Here is a 22,842-nt window from a genome sequence, read left to right as displayed (position 1 = left end):
AACCATGTATCAGGATTTGGCCCAGTCTGAAGAGGGTCCAGGTGATTATAAATTGTAAATTGTAGTATAAATTCTGTATTACTTAGGTGATTAGAAATCATAAATTATTTATAAATTCTGTATTTTGCTATTTGTAGATTGTACTATGTTGATTCTCCTTGTAGAAATCTTGTGCTGTTTCAATCATAATTTCAGTTCTACGCTAATCATAATACTCTGATAAAGAAACAAAGCTTTAACTGTCACCATGATTTAGTGCCATCTCCATTTTGCCCAGGATCCCTAAAAGAACCTCTCTGTCCTGTCAGTGTTGGTGACACCCAAGCATCCTCTGGTTTAGCAGAGGAGGGAGCTCCTACAGGGACATGCCTGTGCAGGGCACAAACCACTGAAGCTGTGAACAACCTCTCACAGAGCTGCTGCTGAGCATCCAGGCACAGAGAGGCCGAGAGCCAGAGCCCAGCATCCCTCAGCCTCCTGCCAGGTGGGGCTCAAGAGCCTGTGTGGGATGGCTGTGGGAGCAGGGAGCCCCAGGGGCCAGAGCTGGCACAGCCTGGAAGCCCTGGCTGGCAGTAGGTGCCACTGGAACAGCAGTGTTGGCACAGCAGAGTGTTCATTGAATCCAAACACAGCAGGAGAAAAGCCAGCCCTGTTAGTGGCTCCTGCTCAGCCTACGTGGTTCAGAATTGCTGTGGGCTGTGTGGAGAGGGGTGGACATGGCCCCTCATCTCCCCTTTCTCCATCCCCACTCCCACTCCCACTGCAGACTTAAACAAGAGTGAGTAAAAGTCACCACTCTGCCCAGACAGGGAGGTCAGCAAAGCATTGTGTTTTCTCTGACCTGCAGAGAGGGGGCAAAATGCCCTTTCACTAAGGCAGGGAGGCAGAGAGCTTAAATGAAGTGGGAATTAGAGGCAGACTGCTGGGTATCTTCTCAGGATCCTCGAGGAAGGAATTGGGTTTGTCCCAGAAAAGATGTGAGCACTGCTGACTGGGTGCTGGTGGGCTTCCTGCGAGTCCCATGCAAGCCAAAGGTTTAAGGACAGCCTGTCCTTGGGAAGGGAGAATGCTTTGCAACTGCATTTCCACCTAAGCTAAAACATCTGCTTGTCCTGTCATCCCTCCTCAGAGCAAGGGTTGTGATTCCCCCCAGGAGCTGCTCCCAGGAATCTGCCTGGCCAGCTGCAAAGCCAGGACCCTGCTGAGGCCCAGCAGAAGAGCTGCCTGCAGTAAAACCACCCCTGCTGGCACCCTTTCTCTTTCCCTCTCCCTGTCCAGTTGCTTGCCTAACATCTCACTCTGCAGACTGATTTATGCCAGTGGTTCCTGTAAATGAGGTTGTTGGGCTCAGACACTCTGAGATAGGGGACACCATGTAGCTACTGCTAGGAGGGTAGAGGAAAAAATGGGTGGATCTGCTAGGGTCAGGGTTTGTTTAAGGGTGATCTCCACAACACCCCTGCCCCAGCCTTGGAAAGACCAAGGGGATGCTTCAGTTTCTAAGACAGGAGAGAGGAGCTCAGAGCTGTGCCATACAGTGTGTGCAGGGGAACCAGAGCAGGGGAACAGGGCCCTGGGAAGGAGGCACAGCCACAGCCCCTTTGGCAGAGACCTGGCCCTGAGCAAACCCCACTGCCAGGAGAGCAAGGTCAGCCAAGGAAACAGAGCAAGTGCTGGGGACACTTTCAGTGACTGTACTTTCCCTGCTTGCCACTCACCTGGGATTTAAACCTTCTGGATTGTCCAGCATTACTTTATCACTTGTTATTGCCTTTTCTGTAGCTTGCCTGTTCCATTTATCTTCAGTACCAACTGCTGGCACCAGGCCAGCGGACACTCCCTTCTCTTTTTCTCCATCTCATCCACCAACTGGCTGCCAGTTCTTGTGCTCACATCTCAGCCTATTTCCCTTTGCTGGAGACTGGCAGCTGCCCACCATCTGAGAGGAGCCAGGAACATCATGGCTACTGGAGCTGCTTCACTTCTGAACAAAATGGCCTTAATGGAGTCACTATTTGATTTTGTTTGTTTTGTTTTTCCTCCAAAGGGGAACTATTACAAATCAATTAAGACATTTTAATTAAGAGACAAAATGATTATAATAAATGTTCCCACTCCAGGGGCTGCCTGGAGGTCACTGGGACGCTGCTAGGAGTGGACTGAGGTCTGTTCCAGCACGTAATGGAAGTACTGGCATATGTGTAGGCTGCTGTCAGGCCCCATGCCTAACAGGCCTGCCAGAGCAGATGAAAAATCCTTGGAGCTGCGAGCCAACTGTTTTTGGGACAAGAAAGCAGCAGGAGAGACCAGGAGGAGGCAGAAGTACTGTCCAGGTCCTTTCCTCTGTGCTGAGTTATCATGAAGTGATGCAGGAACAGAGTGCTGCCTGTATCAAGACAAGGCTCACCCTCACCCTCTGCTCCAGCTGAGCTCAGCCTGAGGCAGGGCTGGGACCCAGGGGTGGCTCCCAGTGAGTCAGAGCTGCTCCCTGTGCCAGCAGGCTTCAGCCTTTGGGAAGAGGGGCACAGAGGAGCCCTTCACCCAGCACTGCTGTCGATGACTGGGACAGTGACCAAGTGACAGCTCCATTCCTACACAGGGCCCAGACCAGGTGCCCTGGGACTCATCCACCTCTGCTTCCTGGGGCACCCCAGCTCCCTCCATGTCCCTGCTGCAGCCCCAGGCATTCAGCCAGGCTGGAAGAGGCACATCCAGACCTGGAAGAGCCATCTGTAAAGCCTGGCAGGGTTCAGAAAGCGAGGCTGGAGGGGTGGTCAGAGGGCTGGAGAAAACAGAGCTTGGTAATTAAAATTTTTCTTTTTGTCCAAGCAGTGAGTTTGGGGTCCATGCCATCAAAAGGAGGGAGTGAAGGGACTTGGGCCAGTCTCTGCTCTTTGGTTAATGACAAACTCTTCCTAGAGCAGTGCTGGAGTGTGAGGGCTGAGGCTGATGGATACTTCTATGGCTTGGCTCACTGATTTATTCCGTGCTTGTCCTTCCTCCAAAGCAGCTCAACTCCACCAAAGCCCTTAATTTCCAGCAGCCCAGTCAGGAGCACTGACTCATCTCATCCCCAGACCCATATCCAGACAGACATCCGTGACATGGAGGTCTGAGACCATCCTTCATCACAAGAAGCTGGTGATCACCCTGGGACAAGCCACCTTCTACCACCTTCATGTTCCCTTCCAACACTCAAGAGGCAGCAGAGTTCAGTGTCCCTGCACCCCACAGCACAGCACTTAAGAGAGGACAACAAAAAAATGGGGATATGGAGGTTAACCAGCCTGCCAGAGACCACACAGCACATCCATGAGGGCTTGGGCAGAGCCCAAGTTTTCAAACTCCAGCCTCCTGTATTCAGCAGCAGAGAGGACTCTGCATCTCAGCATAAAACCTGAACACAGATCTCAGGAACTGCATGAAAATGCAAAATGTGACTGATGGAGGGGAACGAATTTTATCTTCTCTGTGCAATGGGCAGGTTTCAGGAGAAACAGAGGCTCTGGATGATTTCCTGAAGCCAAAGCACGGATAGAAATTATCCCAGCTCCTTCTATCTCCAGTGAAGGGATGTTTGCCTTGCTATGATACTCCAGCAAAAGGGAAGACCTTCTGACCAGCCCACCATCTGGTGTAGATTTTTAAGTTATATATCCAACTCTGGGCCACTGGTGCAGAAACCTCATGGCATCAGACACTCATTGCCACCTAGAACTGCTCCTGGGGGACCCCAGTGTAGAACTGGCACAGGGAGACAAAGTGCAAGGATGAGGAGATACACCAGGGAGTTCTTGTGGTTCCTCAGACTAAATATTTTCATGTCCCAGCCTAGCTGGAGCCATGGAAGGCTCTGAAGGGGACAAGGCAATGAGGATGCCATAATCACCCAGCTCAGGACAGGATGAAAAAGGAGGTGGTGAGAAGAGATCTGTTTGGCAGGCAGACATGCTTTCTCATGGGAATTTATTCTACAGAAAGCAGGGGGGAGCAGGGCCTTCTGCCCTGTGGGAGGTGCCATGGGAGCAGAGCAAGGCTGGCTGGGACACAGGGGTCAATGGGTGACACTGAGAGAGACACAACAGTTGCTGGGGCTGCAGAAAGGAAGAGACAGCGTGGTGGATGGATCCTGGTTAACCTGGGGAATGTTACCTCCTGAAATTTATGGAGTCTGGGATAGGTGAGACAGTGGAGCAGAGAGAAATAACAACTCACTGACAGAACAGAGAAAACACAGTATCCTGCTTTGGGACAGACCAGAAACTCTGTGGGTGAAATGCATCTGCAGCAGGACTATAAGAGGATTTCTCTGTTCAAGGACTAACATGCAATGGGTGCTGAGAGAAATCAAGCACTGATTTTCCTCCTGTATCCCACATCCCCCTTTGCATCTCCCTCTCCACGGACCCTGATCTGTGGCAGAGAGCCGAGTGCCAGCAGCGTGTGCAGTCCCAGCACGGAGGAGCTGACGAGGTTTGTGCCAAGCCACGAGGAGGCAGACTGCCGGAGAGATCCGGATCTCTCAGACTGCCCCTCACCTGCACCTCTGGAGCTGCATGTGCCCGGGTTCTGCAGCACCCTGGAGCAACCTGCTCTCCTACTGCTCTCACTCAGCATCCTGCTTCCCACACTCACTGCTTCTGCTCAGGGATCTTTCACAACTCTCCTGTCAGTATCACATTTGCTTTCTCTATTCCAGCTCTCAGGGCTGTCAGTCCCCAAATCCAGTTTCCCACAGATGCTTGGACCTTTTTTGCATGGCATGGACAAGACCTGGCCCCCTCTCAGCCCTGCTGCTCAGATGAGCCCCCCTTGACCCACCTGCAAGGCCAGAGCTTCCTCCTCCTCCAGGAGCCGAGCTGCTCACCTCCAGTCACTGCCTCATCGCTGGCCAGGACGGAGCGCTTGGTCCTCTCCACTCTCTGGAAGTCAACCTGTGGCAAAGGAGTGAAAAGCACTTTTCTGCAACTGCCCTCGGAGAAGAGAGGAAGTCAGGTGAGGATCTGAGCCGCTGGAGAGTGTTTCATCGCCAGGAGTAGCTTTGGAAGCCCTCCCTGAGCACCCTGAGCCCCTCTGGCAGGGTGACTGACAGCCCTGTCTCACGAAGCTGGATGCTGTCTTCGCTCCTGAATGAGAGAAAGGCAGAGAGCGTGTGTTTAACAAACAGCAATGGAAAGGGGGAGGGAGCCTGCTGCTGCTGTTTATACAGTGTTCAGCCACTGAGGGGCTTCTTGCATCGAGCAGAGAGAAGCTTTTTCACCACATCCAGTTTCCTCTCCAGAGAGAAGAGCTGGGAGCTGGAGCTCTGCAGGCTCCCCGTCCATACGCGGACCTGGGCAAGTGTTTTCTGCCCTCACTCCACAGCTGTCCCATCTCCTCAAGCTTTGAACTCATTGGGACTGGCACAGTCATGTCCAGAGGGGGATCTCCCCTGCAGCAAGAGGTCTGCAGGTCCTGCAGCTCAGCAGAGCTTTCAGGCTTTCCTCCACCCTCCTCTGTCTCAGTGTTTGCACAGTGCTCAGAGCAATCTGCAGCTTTGGGACGGGACTTCAGGGACTCCTGAGATACAAACAGAAGTAATGTTGGAAAGTTTTAGCCACTTTGCAGTGGCTTGGTCTGCTCCAGAGCCAGATTCATTGTGGATGTGGGAACCACATGAGTGACTTTCAATTTTAGGATGCTCAGCACTGTCCACACACCTGAAGTAAGAAAGAGGGAGAGACAGAAAAGCAGCATCCTCATGTCCAAATCTGCAAAATCCAAGCTCGCTGGAGCCCAGGAAAGCACTCTAAAGGCAACACAGGGAAGCAGATAAGCACAGATAAGCCCCACCTGTTCAAAGATTTTGCCCTCAAGGAGAAGTCATGTGTATTCTTAGCATAGGATTTCCAACTCAGACAATGTGTGAATTTGCAGCTCACCTGGGCTAGGAGATGCTCCCACAGGCTGAGGGGAAGGACAGCTCTCCTTGGCTTTGAGTACCTACAGCTGGAATTTTATCAGAGAAGTCTTGCTCTTTACCCCCATAGTGAACTTTGGTCTCCTTTTCTTTGTGAGAACGGAAACAGGGAGGTTTTTCAAGCACCCCTTTGTGCCAAAAATTCACAATACACCAGGAAGAAGAAAACGCTCTAATGGCTCAGCAGAAAAAGAGGAATGAGAACATTCCTGAAATCACATGGAAAGTGACACTTGAACCCAAGGCTTGGACAAGAGTCCTCATGAGTCCCATCCTTCCCCTTCCTCTCTCTATCTCCCCTTCAGAAGGAAAGCACTAGGCATGAAATCCACCAGCTGTGCTAACTGGATTTTTGTGGGAGTTTCGTGTCTTCTCCCCCTTCATTTTCCCTAAGGCTGTTGATTTAGCTGCTCAGGAAAACTGGGAGTGGAGGGAAGTAGGACAAGACCAAACTGCTTGGAGAGAGCCATTGCTGTCTCCCAGTGGGTGCAGAGGGAGGCGAGGAGCAGCAGTGAGTGGAGCATTCTACTCCCCTGTTCCCAGTGCATGGATACTCCTCCTCTCCAGGCTCCTCAGCAGTGGATGGTTGATTGCAGCTCAAGATTATTTTTTTCCCTCCTTTCTCTTCTGTGTGAGATTTTCCTTGCTTGCTCCCCAGATTCCTTTGCTACCACTCCACACTCTTCTCTTCCCAGGGTTGAAATAAGATGCCTGGGGAGAAGGCAGTGATTGACAGGAGAGAAATTTGTGCAGCCTGAAGCTGTGAACCTTCATCAGGACCATGGGGTGAATTCCTGCCACTTCTGGCACATAGTCTCTGCTGGATCATAGCAAATGCAAGCTCTTAAATCATGGATTAGTCAGTGCAAGTCCCCAGGATGTCCTCTCCCACATCTAAGGGGTCCAGTGGAGCACCAAAGCCTGCTGTGCTCCAAAACATCACCTCAGCTCTGCGACCAGACAGAGCAGTGCAAAAAGGTGCAGTTGAGCTCTCAGCACACCTGGACTGTCATCCCAAACGGCACCCACCAAACTGGAGTTTGGTCCCCAGTCCCTGGGTGCTCCCCAGCCCTATCCCTGGGAGTCAGGCTCTTCTCACAGTGCCACAGACACGGGCTGCCTGCCAGTCTGCCTAATCTCACCCAGCCACAGCCTTGGCTCCTCCACAGGGGAGGGACACCTGGGGCTGCAGTGCCAGACCCCTCTCACTCCTGGGGGGTTCAGAGGAGCAGTCGTGGCACAAACTGCAGCAGCCTGAACACCAAGGTGCAAAACAACCTCCCCACACAGCTTACAGATCCCAAAGCAGCTGAGGGTCTTCCCAGCCTCAACCAGCAACACTCTGAAGGAGGAGGATGGGGGAATATAAAGATGGTGCCTTGCATTGTGCTGGGGTGTGGAGGGCTGTGCAGCCCTGAGCAGAGATGCCAGGACACACTGCATGCTCTGTTGGCACCTCAAGCCTGAGGTATTTTCACACACAGGCTGGATACCCACAAATGCCTGTATGGGTGTCCCAGGAGCCTCGTGTCCTTCCAGACATGATGGGATCATTCACAGGATCTTTGCAGCTCAAAACCTTTCCACAGTGGTTGGGCTTTTATTAGGCAAAAGCGAGTCTGCTCACCCATGCTTCTGAGAAATACAACAATGAATTTTGCACTCCAGGGAGCAAAAATGATGTCAAAAGGCTGAGAAATGGGGCAGAGAAGAAAGCTGTCTTATGGCCTGTAATCTGCTCTGCCTCTGTGAGCAGGCAGGCTCTCAGTCTGACCACCTTGCAGCTGTAAGCCATCTGCTGTAGCTTAACTTGTGTCAGAAAGGGAAGGTAGATTATCTGTTCACTCCCTGGGAGGAATCTCTAAGAAAACTGTTACCAAGGCTTCCAGATGCTCTGGTTCATCCTGCTTCATCTGGAGCAGCAACAGTGACATACTTTAAAAAACAGCTTTTCATTTTTTAAACATCTGTTTAATTCCACCTGCATGTAACCAAAATATTTCCACTGCTCCTTCCTGAGGTGTCGTGCCTGTGTTTTCCTGAGCAGCCTCCAAAGCATCAGCAAGTTTTGGTAACACAAAAGCCCCTTTTCCATTTGAAACCAAGAGTTCACGGATGCAGTGGATTTGGGAGTCTGATGCATTTGGGAACTAAATTAGCCACAAAGAGACTCAGGGGTGGGAGGGCGGATGGAAGCTGTCTGTACCTTCTCTGAATTTAAAAACAGATCCTCATTTCGTAACAGCTTTTTGTCCCTGTGTGAACATTCCTGGAATTAGTGAAGGAGCAGAGGCACCATCAGGGACAAGGTTTGGCTAAAATATCTGATCTATCTCACACTGATAGTGTCACTGAGAGGCACTGGAGAAGCAGGAGGAGAGATGAACCGTGGGTTGGCCTGAGACTGGCCTGGGTCTGCCACAGCTGTGCTCACCTTCAGAGCAGGCAGAACTCAGGGATGCTGGGTGTGTCTGCAGGATGAGGGGCAGTGAGTCAGGGAGGAGATGGTCATATGGAAAAAGATTTATGGGATTTGTCCTGCTGAACACATCACCACACTTCAGCTCCTGCCCCACGAGGGGCAAACCCACAGGGCTCCTTTGATTAAACAATTAATGCCTAGGAAGGTTTACCCCTTTCATCCCCTTCCCACCCCTGGATCTCCCCCTGACACACAAAATCCCCTTGATCATCCTCACATCAGGACAGAAGGGCTCCAGGCAGTTTCTGCAGGCAGACATCAGCACTGCTGAGCCCAGAACTGGCCCCTGCATTTAGCTGCCATTTCTGCAAGTCACTGCACTCAAAGCTTTGTTAATTTATTAGAGGGTTGCTTGTTGTTTGTGTACTGAGCCAGGTAGAAAACAGCTTCTGCAGAAGAGGATAATTGCAGTCAGATAAGCTCTTCAGAGCTGGGATTGCAAAAATATGATACGATGTAGACCAGCAGTTGTCTGGGTAAAACATAAACATGGATGAGATTTTGGGTTGGAACGTGTTTCCCCCATCTCTCACAGACTCCCTGTCAGCCTTTGGGCAAATCATTTGATGTATCTTAGTTCTCTGTACATAAAAAAAGGTTATAAAAATGCTTCACTCTGGCAAACTCACCTCTGGAGCAGAGGACCTGGTGCTTGGATGGTGCAGCAGTGGCAGCTGCTTTCCCACTTAGCCCTATGGGATTTCTTTCTAAGTTGCCCATCTCATTTAGGCAGCATGTTCTGTCATCAGGGTCTTGCTCTCCCAGACTGGATACTCCTGCTGCACAGTTCCACAAAGAATATTTTGGCCAGGGTTGTGACTCCTGAGATGACAAACAGCGCTATAAATGCTGGATCGTGTGATGAGAACAGGCAGAGCTGGATGGGCTGATGGCAGCCCCAGCCTAAACTCTTCCAAAGTGTCAAGACTGAAAGTGATGCAAGTGGCTGGAAAATTCAGAGCATGACTTGTCTTCTATGGGCTTGGTGTTGCCAAAAGGCACCAGGTATCCAGGAGCTGGGATCCAGGCCTCAGCAGCACCATAGCAGCAGCAGGATATATTTGCTCCTTCAGTGCCTAGTTCCATCTTTTCTGGTCCCGTGGGGACCCACATCAGCTGTGGCAGAGAGCAGGTTACCCGAGCCCTGCTCAGCTCAGCAGTGCTGGGCTGGGCTGGCAGCCTTGTGTGAGCACAGGAGGGTCAGATCCACTCCTGATATAAACCCAGGGATTTGGCTGAAAATCCATTTGGCTCCGTGCTGCCCAGAAACATGACTCACAAGCCAGCGTCTGACACTCAGAGATAGGTATGACACCGAGTGCCCGACGGGGAAGAGCTGTGTCCCCAGGGTATGAGCAGAGCACACACGAGCAGAGCAGACACCGTGCTGGGAAGCACAAAGCCTTATAAAGGCAGTGCTCTGGCTTTGTCCTTCTCCCAGCTCTTCAGGCGATGAAAAGGACGACTCACAGCCCTAATTAACTGGAACATGCTAATACCACTGAGCTTCCCTGGCCAGCAAATTTGGCACAAGGCATATGGGACACTTTCCAAACAACTGCTCAGGGGAGCGCGTGCCTGCAATTTATTATTTGAGGAGCAGTTTCCTCCCTGCCTTCGCTGAAGAGCTCACACCAGACACGAGGGAGGTGAGTCTGGAGCCTGCAAATCTACTTTGAAAGCCATTTCGTGCTGAAGAGAGAAGAGACTTATTTCTCCCCAGGCATTTAAGATATTTAAGGTATCAGGGGAAATACGGCTTTGTACAGCATTACCTCTGGGAGCACTCAGTGCCTCCGAGTGGTGCAGCTCGTAGAGCTCAGCTTCCCTTGGGGAAAACCACACTCCTTCAGGGTGACAGTCACTCTGGGCAGAAGAGGCAGGACCAAAGAGTGTGCATTGTTATTTTGCAGAGTAAGGCATAGGAGCACAGCCAGCCCAGGTAGCTGGAGAAAGGGGAAAGGTAGCAAGGGCCCCCGTGCTGTGTCTCCAGGTTATTCCCTCTTTTGGCAACTGTCCTGGACAGGGCAGTACCCCAGCTTATTTCCCTGAAAAAGGAGTAGGAAGGATCCTCCTCATCTCCTATAACAAATAAATCAGTTTGTGAGCTTTGGATGGGAAGCAAAGGGCAGGACTTTGTAAAAGATCAATTCATCCCTGTGGTAAGATCATCACTCTCAGTATTTACTGTACTGCCAAAACCAGAGGCAGGAGCTGCAGCCTCCTGGAGGCCACCCCCTGCCCCTGGCCTCACCTTCAGCCTGGCTCCCACAGCAGCCCTGGCCCCAGGACAGGTCAGGGCAGCTCTGACACGGGGTTTGAGTGGCAATGAGCTGCCCAACCAAGCACTGCCACAACCTCACCAGCACAGACACTGGGAACAACTCAGGTTTGTGCAATATTCCCAGGACTATGCTGGTTTGGCCTGCCCCTCATCCCTGGCACCACCTGTGGCCATTGGCTGTGTGGCTGGGCAGGGCACCCTGTGCTGACAAAGGACTCATCTCCCCTGCTCCCTCCCCTCTGCATCCTTTGCAAACATTCGTTGTTATGGTGACAGCTCCAGAAAGAAAACATTTTTGAGGATTTTTCAGATTTTTAACAAAGGTACAGCTACTTTAATTATTTTCTTTGAGGGAAATGGTTATTTTGCTCAATGGCAACTGAATTTCTTTCATTTTGGTTCTGGTGACCACTCTGGTGATCCTCAGGCCCCAGCTTTCAGTGTGTGGCTGTAAGAAAGTGGAAGGGGGAGAAGTAGAGCCAGGTTGTGAAGAGCTGCTTTTAAATCCTCTTGGGAGCACAGGAGGTGCCTCCAGGCTGAGGCTGCTGAGCTGCAGGCAGTGTGGAGTCTGAGTTTCTCCAAAATGAATGAGATTTGGGAGCACATCTGCATCTTTCTCAGATAGAAAAGTGTGAAAGAAATAGCAAGGGGGGACATTTATGCCCAATAACCTGTGCTGTGTGTGAAATGCTACACTGAGAAATACTGTTCTTGTGGCATCTTCTGCAGAAACGTCCCTTGGCTTTTGAAAGCTGTGTGATGGTAAATGAATTCTCTCTGTTTCCACTGAATGGGCTGAAGACTTTCTATGTGACATCAGGGAGAGAACTGGGCTCTGCAGATGTCTCTAATGCAAGTAATGAATACAGCAAACAGCCTCAGCCCAGCCAGGAGAAAGCAATCTGGGTATGTGATGTGACCACAGGCATGGATTTCATGGCTACTGTGTTCTGACCCTGGAATGTGGATGCTAATGGACAAGACTCCAGCATCCTGAGCAGCCAAGCCTGCCCAGCCCATTTTTGTAAGATGAGGTCATGAAGACCTTTCCCACACCCCTCCTAGAGAGAGCTGAGGTCAGAAACCTAAAAAAACCCATTAAAAATCAAAAGCTGCAAATGCTTCAGGCTCTGAAGGGGCAGCTTAGCACATCTATGAACACTCAGCACCCTGAACCAGAGATCCAAGAGAAAGAGAACAGCATTCCAGGCATCCTGCATGCAGTGACCAGCAGGTTGGCTGGGGGCTCACACACAACCCCTCACAGGGAAGGCTGAGAGGATGAAGCCCATGCTGTGTGTGGAGTACCAGAGAGGTTTCACACACAGCTCAGAGTAAACAGGCAAACAAGTGGCAGCCAGAAATGCTAATATTTGCAAAAATCTCCTGGTTTTGGCGCCTGGGTGTGGGGAGTTGAAGGATGCTGGTGGAATGCAAACATGATGGATTCTTGGCTGCCCAGAGGAGTGGCATGGGGAATCTCACAGGGCAGGACAGACTGCCTGACAGGCCTGCTCATGATTGTTCACACGAGGAGTCCTGGAGAGGGAGACTGGGCTGAGAAGTTCAGTAGTACATGAAACTGGTCCCCTGGGACTGAGTTATTTGAGCAAGCCTGGCGAGAAAAAACAAACAAAACAAACCATGATTAGGCCATGTTCATCCTCCTTTGCTTGTTTCAGACCTTGTTTCCCTCCCTCCATGTAGTAGGAGATGGATTTGTCCATGCTGATTCCCAACCCTTCTCCTGGATAAATGAGGGCAAAATTTACACAAACCTTCAGACTCCTGCTCTCACTTCACCTGGCTCCTTTCATGCTGTGTTTAGGATGGTTTGAACCTGCTCAACACCATCTCTACAGGGCTTTTACCTGGACCATGGCTGTCACTTCATAGTCAGACAACTTCAGAGGCTACAAAGCCTTGAAGGCTCTGGCTTTAGCAAAACAGCAATATCATTTGGGACTGGGAAGAAAATATTGGCAAATAAAGGCCACCCCTGGTCACCTTCCTCCTGCAGCTATTTATCCAAAGATACCATATCTCAGAGCATTGCTTCATTTCCTGTTCACCTTTCTAACCGAGGCCCTAAATCACATCCCTGCAGCTGAGCTCACGGAGGGAAGTGTAATATCCATTAGCAGTGATGCTGCTATTGCTTTGATTTACCTCCTCCCTTTTTCTTTCACTCTTTTCTTTCTGTTTACAGCAATCTCTTTCCACTTCTTCCCCCTCCAGGCCTCAGTGCAGGAAAGAGCTGGCAGGAGCCCACAGAAGCAGAGTTTCCTGGGATGCAGCCTGCTTTTGGGGACATGGGGAGTCTGGGGGTTTCTCCTGGACCAGCAGCACCCCACTCCTTCCTGACCAGAGATGCCAAGGGCACTGGGAAGGGCTTCAAGCTACCCCGTCCTCACCCCAATAGAGTCCTTCATCTGGGGCTTGTCCAGGTCAGCACATGGAAAAGATCAACCCTAATTTACCCCTCTATCCCTCTCCTGCCCCACAGCTGGGCACTGCTCAGGGAGAGCCACAGGATCCTCCAGGAGTGACTCCAGGAGAGCAGGATCCAGAGGAATCAAAGTCCTCAGAGTGTATTTGCACTCAAACCAGTGTGAAACAGGGAAATCAAAATGCAAAACTTCTTGTCCCCTGTGGAATCTCCCTGCCTGTATATGGAGAGCCAACACCAGGGACTGACACTGGGATCAGTGGTTGCTTCCCCTTCCCCTCGTGTTTCACTGACACGCAGGGGAGCTCCCAGACCCACTGCACTTCCCACTTCATCCCCCTCCTCCAGCAAGGCCAAACATTCCTCTGACACCATCTCCAAGAACACATGTGCTGCATGGAAGAGAGAACGGTGAAGAGTTTTGGACCCAACCCATGTGCTTTGAGCCAAACCCTTCCCAATCCATCTCATCCTTCACCTCCCCAGTGCATAATCAAATTCTCCAAACACAGCGTTCTCAGGTCCCAGCCCAGAGCTTGGAGCCTCCCAAGAGGGATGTGCTAAAAAAAGAAAGAAAAACATTACATTGCCAACTGAAGTGAGTGCTGAAAGGAAGGAGATGCCAGGAGTTCTTAAACAGGAATCCGAGACCGGGGGACGCTGGGGTGTGTGTTCTCAATCCCCAGAAGGGAGCCGTGCTCACTGGGAAATGACTGCACTCACTGCAGCTTGTGGTTGATGTCCCAGAAAGTGAAATGGCCATGACAAGGACATCCTCATCTGCATTAGAACTTTTTTCTTGGATTGATGGATTAGTGCATGCTAAAATGGTGCCACTCCTCCTCTGGCTCTGAAATCTGCATTTGCAGCTCAAAACTGCAAAGATGGAAATAAGTAATTTTACATGAGTGACAGGTTCTGTTGGCAGCAAGGGGAGTTATTTGAGAAAACTCATTCATCAGGGGGTCCAGAACTCTGCTGGGTGCTAAAGGATGTCCTGCAGCACCTGAACCCAAGTTGGCAGCTCCACACCCTGGTGCATCTCTTCCAGGAGAGCAGCATCCCATAGCCCCAGTCCCAGGCAGGGTATGTGCTGGCACTGCCCAGCCTGGTGCCGTGCCGGGGAATGCTCCTGCTGCTCCCACTGCAGAGGGACCAGGACTAGGCTCAAGCTGGGGCTGAAAGGAGAGCTAATGGGGAAGTTTGACATCAGCTGAGCTATCCCAAATTCTCCTGTTTCAGGGTGAAGCTTCAGTTATCCAGCTACTGCCTCTCCAAACAATGGGCCTACAGGTGCCCCTGGGAGGCTGTCACCTCCTGGGCTCCATAACAGGGAGAGATGAGCTCTGAGCACAGGACAGATCCTGATCCACAGGGACACCTTCCAACACTGTTGGCTTGGGCTGCTGGGGGAGCATAACCTTCAACAGCACAGTTCAGATCTCTGCTAAAAAGCAATCATTGATGCTCTTACCTCTCACAAATAAAGGATCACCTGCTCCTCCCATCACCAGGTGAGGGAGCAGCATCCTGGTTCACCCTAGGCTCTGTGTCCTGTGCTGGAGTCTTGTCTGTGTCCATGCATAGTTTAAAATATCTCCTGGAGGAACAGTGGCAAAGCCAGGAGGCTTTGAGGAATGGTGGCAAAAGCCAGGAGGACACAGATGACAAAGCCATTTCCCTCTCAAAAGGATGCACCTAAGCAGATGATTCAGCTCCCATCCAGAATCCATGAGTTCAAAGCCAGCTGTTTCTCAGGATTGCTGGCATGTGGCAGGAGGGTGGGAGGTAACACCAGCTGCAGTCCCGCTGCCATGGGCTGGCACTGGCACTGCTCCCATGCAGCCCTGGCATCTTCACAGGGTGAGAGCCAGCCGAGTGGAAGCACAAAGATGTAAATGACTGAGGTTTTGGTGCATGAAGTCACAGCTGAGAGGGGATTGTTCAGGCATCCATGGATCCTTGTGTCATCCCTAGGTCCCAGTGTCATCATCCTAGTGATGTTCCCAGGGGCACTCTTCTGTGTTGTGCAGTGGAAAGGATAAAAGGACAGCAATGGGAGCAGGTTCAGCCTCCTGGAAATAATCCCTGCCCAACGTGTTCTTGTCCCCCATTGCCCAGTGAGCAGTGGGGACTGACCATGCCTGTCCCAGAGCCACCGTGGGTACTGGAGCAGGAGGGTGCAGCCAATGCCCACCTTGCTCAGAGAGCAGTCCTGAGCCCCCACAATAACTGTGTGGGAGCTGCCAGCCCATTTGGCCATGGCCTGACCGTAAGCAGGGCAGAGGGAGGGAGGCTTTGGCTGGAGCTCATTTCTGCGCTCTTTACTGAAAGCAGCGCTGGGGCGGCAGCTGTGCAGCGCAGGGCAGTGCAGGGGCAGTGCAAGACTCGGCAGCGCAGTGTAACGCCGGTGCAGGGGCAGTAAAGGGGCACTGTACGGCAGCGAAGGGACAGTGCAGGGACAGTCCGGTTCGGTCCGGTTCGGTCCGGCCTCGCACGCGCCTTCCCGCGGCCGGCGCCTGAAGCCCCCGCGGCCGGCCCGGCGCGCGCTCGCATGTGACCGCGTCACATGCCGGGGCTCTGCCCCGCCCCCTCCGCGGGATCCCACCCAATGAGCTGGCCGGTGCAGGGCGTGTCCGCACCGTGATTGGTCAGGGCGGACGTCAGTCCCTGGGAGAGGCGGGGCGTGGCGGAGGCCCCGAGTTCGGGGGTCGGAGAGCGACGGGACGGGACGGGACTGGACAGAGTTGGATTGGACTGGACTGGACTAGGTTAGACCGGAACGAATTTGGCTTGGCTTAGCTTGGCTTGGCTAAACCAAGCCAAGCCAAGCCGTTTCAGCACGGTGGGGTCCCTGGGACGGCGGGAGGCCGGGGCTGCGCCCCGGGGAGCGGGCGGTGCGCGCCGCGGGGCTGGCGCCGGAGGGGAGCCGCCCACGGCGGCGGCGGTGCCGCACCGGGAGCCCCTCGGGGTGCGGGTGAGTGCTGGCAGCCCTCGGGCCAGGTGACCGCTGCGCTAGGGCCCGGTGGGGACACAAGGCTGGCCCCTGTCAGACGCAAACTTCAGCAGTTTTGGTGAAGTGACGGGAAATTGAAAGTTGTTACTCCGAAGGGGCTGCTTATAACTCGGGGCTTTCCAGCCCTGCACGCACCCGCTGTAGCAGCTGGACAGGCCCTGTCCTCCGGCCCGAGGTCTGGTAACCAGGCCCTGCCCCGGAGCGGCAGAATCCGCCCTGCGGAGGGCTGGGGCTGCGTGCGGGGCGCTGTCCGGAGGCTCAGGGTGGGACCGTGCGCCCGCAGGGATGGCCGGCAGCAGCCAGGAGCGGAGCCTGCGGGAGGAGCTGACCTGTGCCATCTGCTGCGAGCTGTTCAGCGAGCCCGTCATGCTGGACTGCATGCACCACTTCTGCAGGGGCTGCATCCAGCAGTACTGGGACAGCTGCGCCCGCGGCCCCTCGTGCCCGCAGTGCCGCCGCCGGTTCCCCGCCCGCGCCTTCCGCACGCACTATCTGCTGGCCGGGCTGGTGGACAAGGTGCGGCGCTGCGGCTCCCAGGAGCACCGGCAGAAGATGCAGGTGAGTGCTTCCTGCCAGGCTGGGGAGAAGGGGACAGGTGCCACATGAGCTCTGTGCGACCACCACCCCTCCTCCCACAGGCAGTTCCCCCAGTGCAAAGCCTTATCTGGCCCAAGTGCACTGACGTTTGTGTCTCTTTCCTTTCACTATTTCCTCACAGCTGTCTGTTGAACACTTTTCTTTTGCATTTGTTTCCCTTACCTCTGTGTCTGATTCCAACCACAGCTTTGTCATTTCTCATTTAAGGACATGTTCCCTAAGTGAGAGGGGGGTGAGGGCTGCTTGTGCCAGGTGCTGTGCTTGAGGGGACAGTCCCTCCACAACATGCAGCATTTAAAGCTTGTGCAAACAGATATCCCAGGCTGGAGCTCCCAGTCTTAGAAATAAATTGGATTCATCACATGCACAGATGCTTAATTCTCAAGGCTGTGCATCAGATGCTTGCGTCTCCTTACAGCCTTTATGTGAGATCCTGTTGTACTCTTCTGATGCTGACCGTAGGAATTGGGACTGCTTCTGAATCAGAGCACAGTGCTGAAATGGCCTCCTTACCTTCTCCTTGTTCCTGCAGAAGCACCTGGAAGATGCTTTGCAAGCTCGTCAGAAGGAGATGGAGAAGTTGCTGCAGAGGAAGCGTGTGGTGCAGGAGGACATCTGCAGCCTGACGGTAACACCCTGTGGGAGCTGCTCTTCGGGCAGCTTCTGGGCAGTGTTCACAGAGGATGTGTGTATCTTCAGCTGAGGTCTAGCTCAGCTTCCTGTAAAAATCTAGATGAGTAACAGTGGGGATCTACACAAGCTCCCTTGCATGAAGGCCCAAGCTCATCACTGCTGGATAATCAGCAGAGGTTTTGGGAGGAGCATCAGCACTCATTAATGCAATGTTTACAAAGTGCATTGGTGCAGCAGAGCTGAGACGTGGTGAGTGGTGAGAGCTGTGGGCAGCCTGCTCTGGCCCTGCTGTGCTGCCTCTTTGGGACAGCATTAACTCCTGGCAGCTCTAAAATCCTCTCATGTCAGAAGGGATGGCAGCAAAGCTGAAGGAACTGGGTCACTGGCAGGGTTGGCACTGCAAGAGTGGTGGCCTTGTCACAAGGACAGTGTTGGGATTCACTGCAAAGCTCTGAGGTGAATGAGGAGCCTGAGTGCACTCCATGGGCACTTTGAGAGGGACCAGGCTCCTTGATGGTACAGATCCATGAAGTGAGAACAGCCACAGGCTGACTGTGCTGCTTTCTTGGATGGCATAAAAGCATTAAAACCAAGGAAGGGGAGCTAAAGGAAGATGGAAGTAGTTTAAAGATGAGATAAAACTGAGAGGGAAAAAAACCCCTGTCTTCTGACTGGAGCCTCTGATTGCCCAACCTGCTCCATTTCAAACCTCTGTCCTCTTGCCAGATGTGGAATAGACCTTTGAGATTAATGAAGAAGTATTAGCGCATAAGCACGTGCTTTCCTGTTGCTGTGCAAGAGCCAAGAGGTGTCTCCAGAGTAAAGGAGCAAATCACTGATGTGAACAGGGAGGCCCTGCACCTCCTCTGTGGTTCTGGTGTGTCAGCACAAACACCTGCTAGAGCAAGAGGAGGCTGGTGAAGCTTCAGATCCCTGAGGGAGATGGGTTTCCTGTGGGGAGAAAGGGATGTGCACTTCAGGAAGCACTCCTCGAGAAAGTAATGAGGGCTAAGGTTGCACTTGGAGATTAAAAGCTTAAAGATTTAAGGAAAACAAAAAGTCATTGGCTATCTCTTGTAAACAGGCAGGAAGGCAGTGAGAACATAACAAGGTTGGCTGGTGAGTAAACAACTGGAAAAAAGTGACCTCTGGGTAGAGCTGAATGGGATTTTATCAGCCCTAATGACAGAGATTAGGTTGTGCAGCTTGCCCGTCAGGCAGCTCTGCTCAGGGCCTGGAATGATGTGAAATAAATGCAAACTGACCTCAACAGCTGAGTCTGCAGCTCCACAAAATTTAAAGAGTTCCAGTCTTGCCCACAGGCAAATTCCTGGTGTTGTGTGAGAGGCCTATGGCTGCATGTGGGGATTTCTAGTTACAGTGACCACACCTTTGGTGGAGCTGGTTTTTTGGGTTTGTTGATTTTTCCCCTTTGGCTCTTCAGCCTTGAAGGTTGTCCTTGTGTCCTGTTCTCCATCCAAAAAGTCATTGCTATGTCTAAACCTCAAATTTCCAAGGCTCTGTAAGCAGAGTAACAGGCACAGCCATCCTGTGCCCCTCCTTCCCCTCCTTGTGTGTTTTAGCTGTTGGACTCACCTCCTGCCTCTTCCCTCTGCTCAGAAAGTGTCTGGGGAGCTGAACTTCAAGATTCGGGCTGAGTTTGCTCGCCTTCATCAGATCCTGGAGGAAGAGGAGAGAGCTGTGCTGGCAGAGCTGGGTGAGAAGGAGGAGCAGTCACTGGCCCAGCTGCACAGGCACGTTGGCCAGCTGGAGGAGGGGATGGCAGTGCTGCAGAGGGACATCGAGCACGTCAAGCAGACCCTGAGCAAGATGGAAGATGTGTCACTGCTGGAGGTGAGATGCTTTGCTGATTCTGGCAGGAGGCTGAGAGCTATTTCAGGATCTCAAATTGGGATGGGGGAGTCCTAAATGACAGCACTAGGCTGTACCCCAAAGTCATTCTCACTGCCATCCCTCTGGATTATCTACCCAATCCCTTGGAGTCTGGAGGTTTTAGGCACAATGGATACAGTGACCTCAGATGTGGTGGGAGCCTTCCTCATTCTCCATCCAAGTGCCCAAGCAGGTTTCCCCAGGATGTGGTTCCTGGTAGCTTAGTTTCCTCTCTCTATGCTGTGTGGCAGCAGGAGGCAGGACAAGGAACTTATTTGTGCAGCTGCATGAATTAGAGTGACTGCTAATTCTCTCTGCTTCTCCCTGCAGGTGGAGAGCCTGGATATCAGGTACGTGTCTGGCATGAAAGAAGCTGATTCCCTTTTCAGGAGCTTATCTTAGTCCCTGGCTGGGACCACATGGGAGAGGCACTTTATCTCAAGTTTTTAAAGCATCACAAAGTGCTCAGGAAGTTGCTGGTGCTGTGCAAGGTGGAGGCTTGTCCCCAGCATACACTGGATGCTTTTCCCAGGGAGCATCCTATGTGTTGACATGGTTGGAAGAGTGGATAGAGGAGACTGGTTTGGGCAAGAGCCAGGTGTGCTGCAAGAAGGAACAGACTTTGGGTGCTTCACCTTCCCTCTGCCCTTCCTCAGCTTCTTATTACTCATGAGGCTGCCAAAGTGACCCTGAGGTGCAGGTTTGCCTGAGTCTGGGAGTAGTTGAGGGCCAGAACTACCATAGGGGAGGGTGTCCCTGTCCCCTCCCTCTCTGGCATGCAGCCTGACTCCACAGGCCTGGCCAGGAGTCCTGGCTGGGTGTGGGTTTGCCAGGAGTCACTGCTCCTCAAGCAGTGCTGCTGGCTCTGGGACACCTCTGCCCTGAGCCGCTCACTGCCCTGGGGCAGAGCAAGCAGAAACGTTTGTGTCCTGTTGTTATGGAATCTGTCACATGCAGCACTGTCCTGCAGCCCTGCCCGTGCTTTCCCTGCCTGCATTGGCAGTGGCTCAGCAGAGGGAGTGACCCTGCCTGCCTCTCTCTACCCCAGGCCCTCGGTGTGTGTTGAGACCCAGCCTGCCCTGGACCTGCAGCACTACAGGGACAGCCACAGCGGCCCCTTGCAGTACATCTTCTGGAGGCAGATGCTGCGCTCCATCTGCCCTGGTGAGCACACCGCTGGGAGGGATGGCTGTGGTGGGCCAGGGGTGCTCTGCACAGCGAATGTACAGCTGGAAAATGTCACACTTGATGTCTCTGCAGCTCCTGCCCCGCTCACCTTTGACCCTGAGTCAGCTCACCCCAACCTGGTGCTCTCCAGGGATCTGACAGCAGTGACAGAGAGGAATCGAGCCCAGCCCGTCCCCGCCAGCCCTCGGCGCTTCCGCCAGTGCGTCAACGTGCTAGGCTCGCAGGCCTTCGGCAGCGGCCGGCACTACTGGGAGGTCTGGGTGGGCAGCAAAACCAAGTGGGACCTGGGGGTGGCTGCTGAGGCTGTGGACAGGGCAGCCAAGGTGAAGCTGTGCCCAGAGAACGGCTACTGGACGCTGCGCCTGCGGAACAGGACAGAGTACTGGGCCACTGCCAGCCCCTGGGTGCGCCTGGCTCCCCGTCAGCCCCCACGGAAAGTGGGCATCTTCCTGGACTGCCAGGAGGGCACTGTCGCCTTCTTTGATGCTGGGGACATGTCCCACCTCTTCACCTTCCACCAGGTCTCTGCAGAGAGATACTGCCCCTTCTTCAGCACCTGCTTCAGTGACGGGAGGGACAACGTGGAGCCCATGCGCCTCTGTCACCTGGCGCTGTGAGGGACAGGGTGCGCTGGGGACACCAGCCTGGCTCCTGCCTGGGGCTGTGCTGGAGGCCAGCTCTGCGCACACAAGCCTGAGGGGTGTTGGAGGAGCTGTTTTGGTTTCAGTTTTGGGAGGAAGGAGGTGATGAGTCTCTTCCCAGGTCTTGTCTGCCCTCCCTTCCCTGTGCCATGGCTGTGGTTGCCACAAGGCATTCACAGAGGTTCCTGGCACCCCTAGAAGATCAACCTCCCGTTCCTGAGCACAGCACAGTTCAGTAACAGCAGCCGCGGGGCTGCAGGGCAGGGAACTGTGAGTTGCTGGCACCTCCTGCCCCTCTGTGCTCCCACACATAAGCCCTGTGGAGGAGGGCAGTGGTCCCGGGGCATCATCGGGTGCCTCTCAACCCCACATCCCGACCACGGCATCCTCTGCTGGAAGAGCTTCCCGGGGCAGGGCTCCGGGCCGGCAGCAGAGGGAGCCCGGTGCGCAGCCCAGGGACTGCAGCGCGGCTCCCTCACCTCGGCCACTATTAAAGCTCATTAGAAAGTCACTAGTGCGTGCTGCGGCTGCTCGGGGCTTGTGTGCTGGGGGATCTGCTGCTCTGGGGGGTGGCACAGCCTGGGGGCACCCAGAGCCCTGCTCCAGCCCTGGCTCTTCTGTGCCTGCAGCACAGGAGGCTCTAACAGCCACTGCTCCCATATTATTTCCTTGGAGTGCTCCCTGCACATATTGCAGTGGCTTTTCACCATTTGCTGTTTGAGAACAAGGGAGAGAGGCTCTGAGCCTAACCCTGATCTTGGGCTACAGCGTTTTAAGATTTGGCCATCTCTGGCCTGGCTGGGGGTTTGTGCTCCATCCTGGCCCCTGGCTGGCTTTTAGCCAGTGAGTGCTGAGCCCATAGGCTGGACTCGACCTCCTCTCCCAGCTTTCATCTCATCCTCTCACTGCCCCACAGTCTCAGCTGCAATAAGAGCAGAGAAGAAAGAGCTGTTGGCTTGGAAATGATGCTGCGAGCAGGACTGTGTTACCCCCTGCAAGGGAGCCTCTGGAAAGGCGATGCTGGTCTGATCACAGCAGGGAGTTACACCAGGGAAAGCTGAAACCCATCAGCTCCCCAGCCTGCCCCAAACTGCAGCCAGGTCCAGCTGGCAGCTGCAGGCAGTGTCCCCGAGGTGTGATGGGACACTGTCAGGCCCCGGCAGGGTGAGCACAGCCAGGCTTTGCTGTGTGCCAGCTCCCGCTGCCTCGCGCTGCCGTGTGCCACTGCCCTGTGCCACCGGGGCCAGCGTGATGGCACTGCCAGTGTGTGCCACTGCTGCCACCTCCCACACGCTCCCCATGCCTAAGGCTGAGCTGGGCAGCAGCCAAACCCACTTGTCCCAAATGCTCCTGAGCGAGCACATCCTCTCTTCTCTTGCTGGGCTGTGTGTGGTGGCCCTGGTGTGGCTGCTCCCAGGCCGAGTCACATTTTGGGTATAATGTCCTCGCCTGGCCTTGCTGGCAGGGCAGGGCTGGGGAGGCAGAGCAGCTCCTGCATACAGGGAAAATGCTGCTCTGGGCTGCTCTGCATGCAGTGTTAGTCCAGTGAGGAAATGTGGTCTAGATGGTGCCTGAAAAACTCATTTCTCTGACAAACCAGAGCACCGTGGAGTAGGAACCATAGGCGTGAATGCAGTGACTACCTGAGCTTGGCCTGGGTTCAGGCAGGAGGGGATAGAGATGGGAGAGTGGACATGATG

At 53.5% G+C, this 22,842-nt stretch overlaps 1 protein-coding gene across 1 annotated transcript; it reads left to right on the top strand.

Moving 5' to 3' along the window:
• Window positions 1-15,860: 15,860 nt before the first annotated feature.
• Window positions 15,861-21,644, top strand: LOC311159711 (nuclear factor 7, brain-like). The gene is made up of 7 exons (XM_084215937.1): window positions 15,861-15,945; window positions 16,474-16,748; window positions 17,320-17,415; window positions 19,041-19,274; window positions 19,644-19,663; window positions 20,362-20,477; window positions 20,574-21,644. The coding sequence occupies exons 2-7, from the start codon at window positions 16,476-16,478 to the stop codon at window positions 21,116-21,118; spliced, it is 1,284 nt and encodes a 427-aa protein (XP_084072063.1). The 5' UTR covers window positions 15,861-15,945; window positions 16,474-16,475; the 3' UTR covers window positions 21,119-21,644.
• Window positions 21,645-22,842: the final 1,198 nt, after the last annotated feature.

This window comes from Fringilla coelebs (genome assembly GCF_963513975.1).
Source record: "Fringilla coelebs genome assembly, chromosome: 15".
NCBI classification, from domain to species: Eukaryota; Metazoa; Chordata; class Aves; order Passeriformes; family Fringillidae; genus Fringilla; species Fringilla coelebs.
The sequence above is the reverse complement of the archived record's forward strand: the minus strand, read 5'-3'. Positions and strand labels throughout refer to the sequence as shown.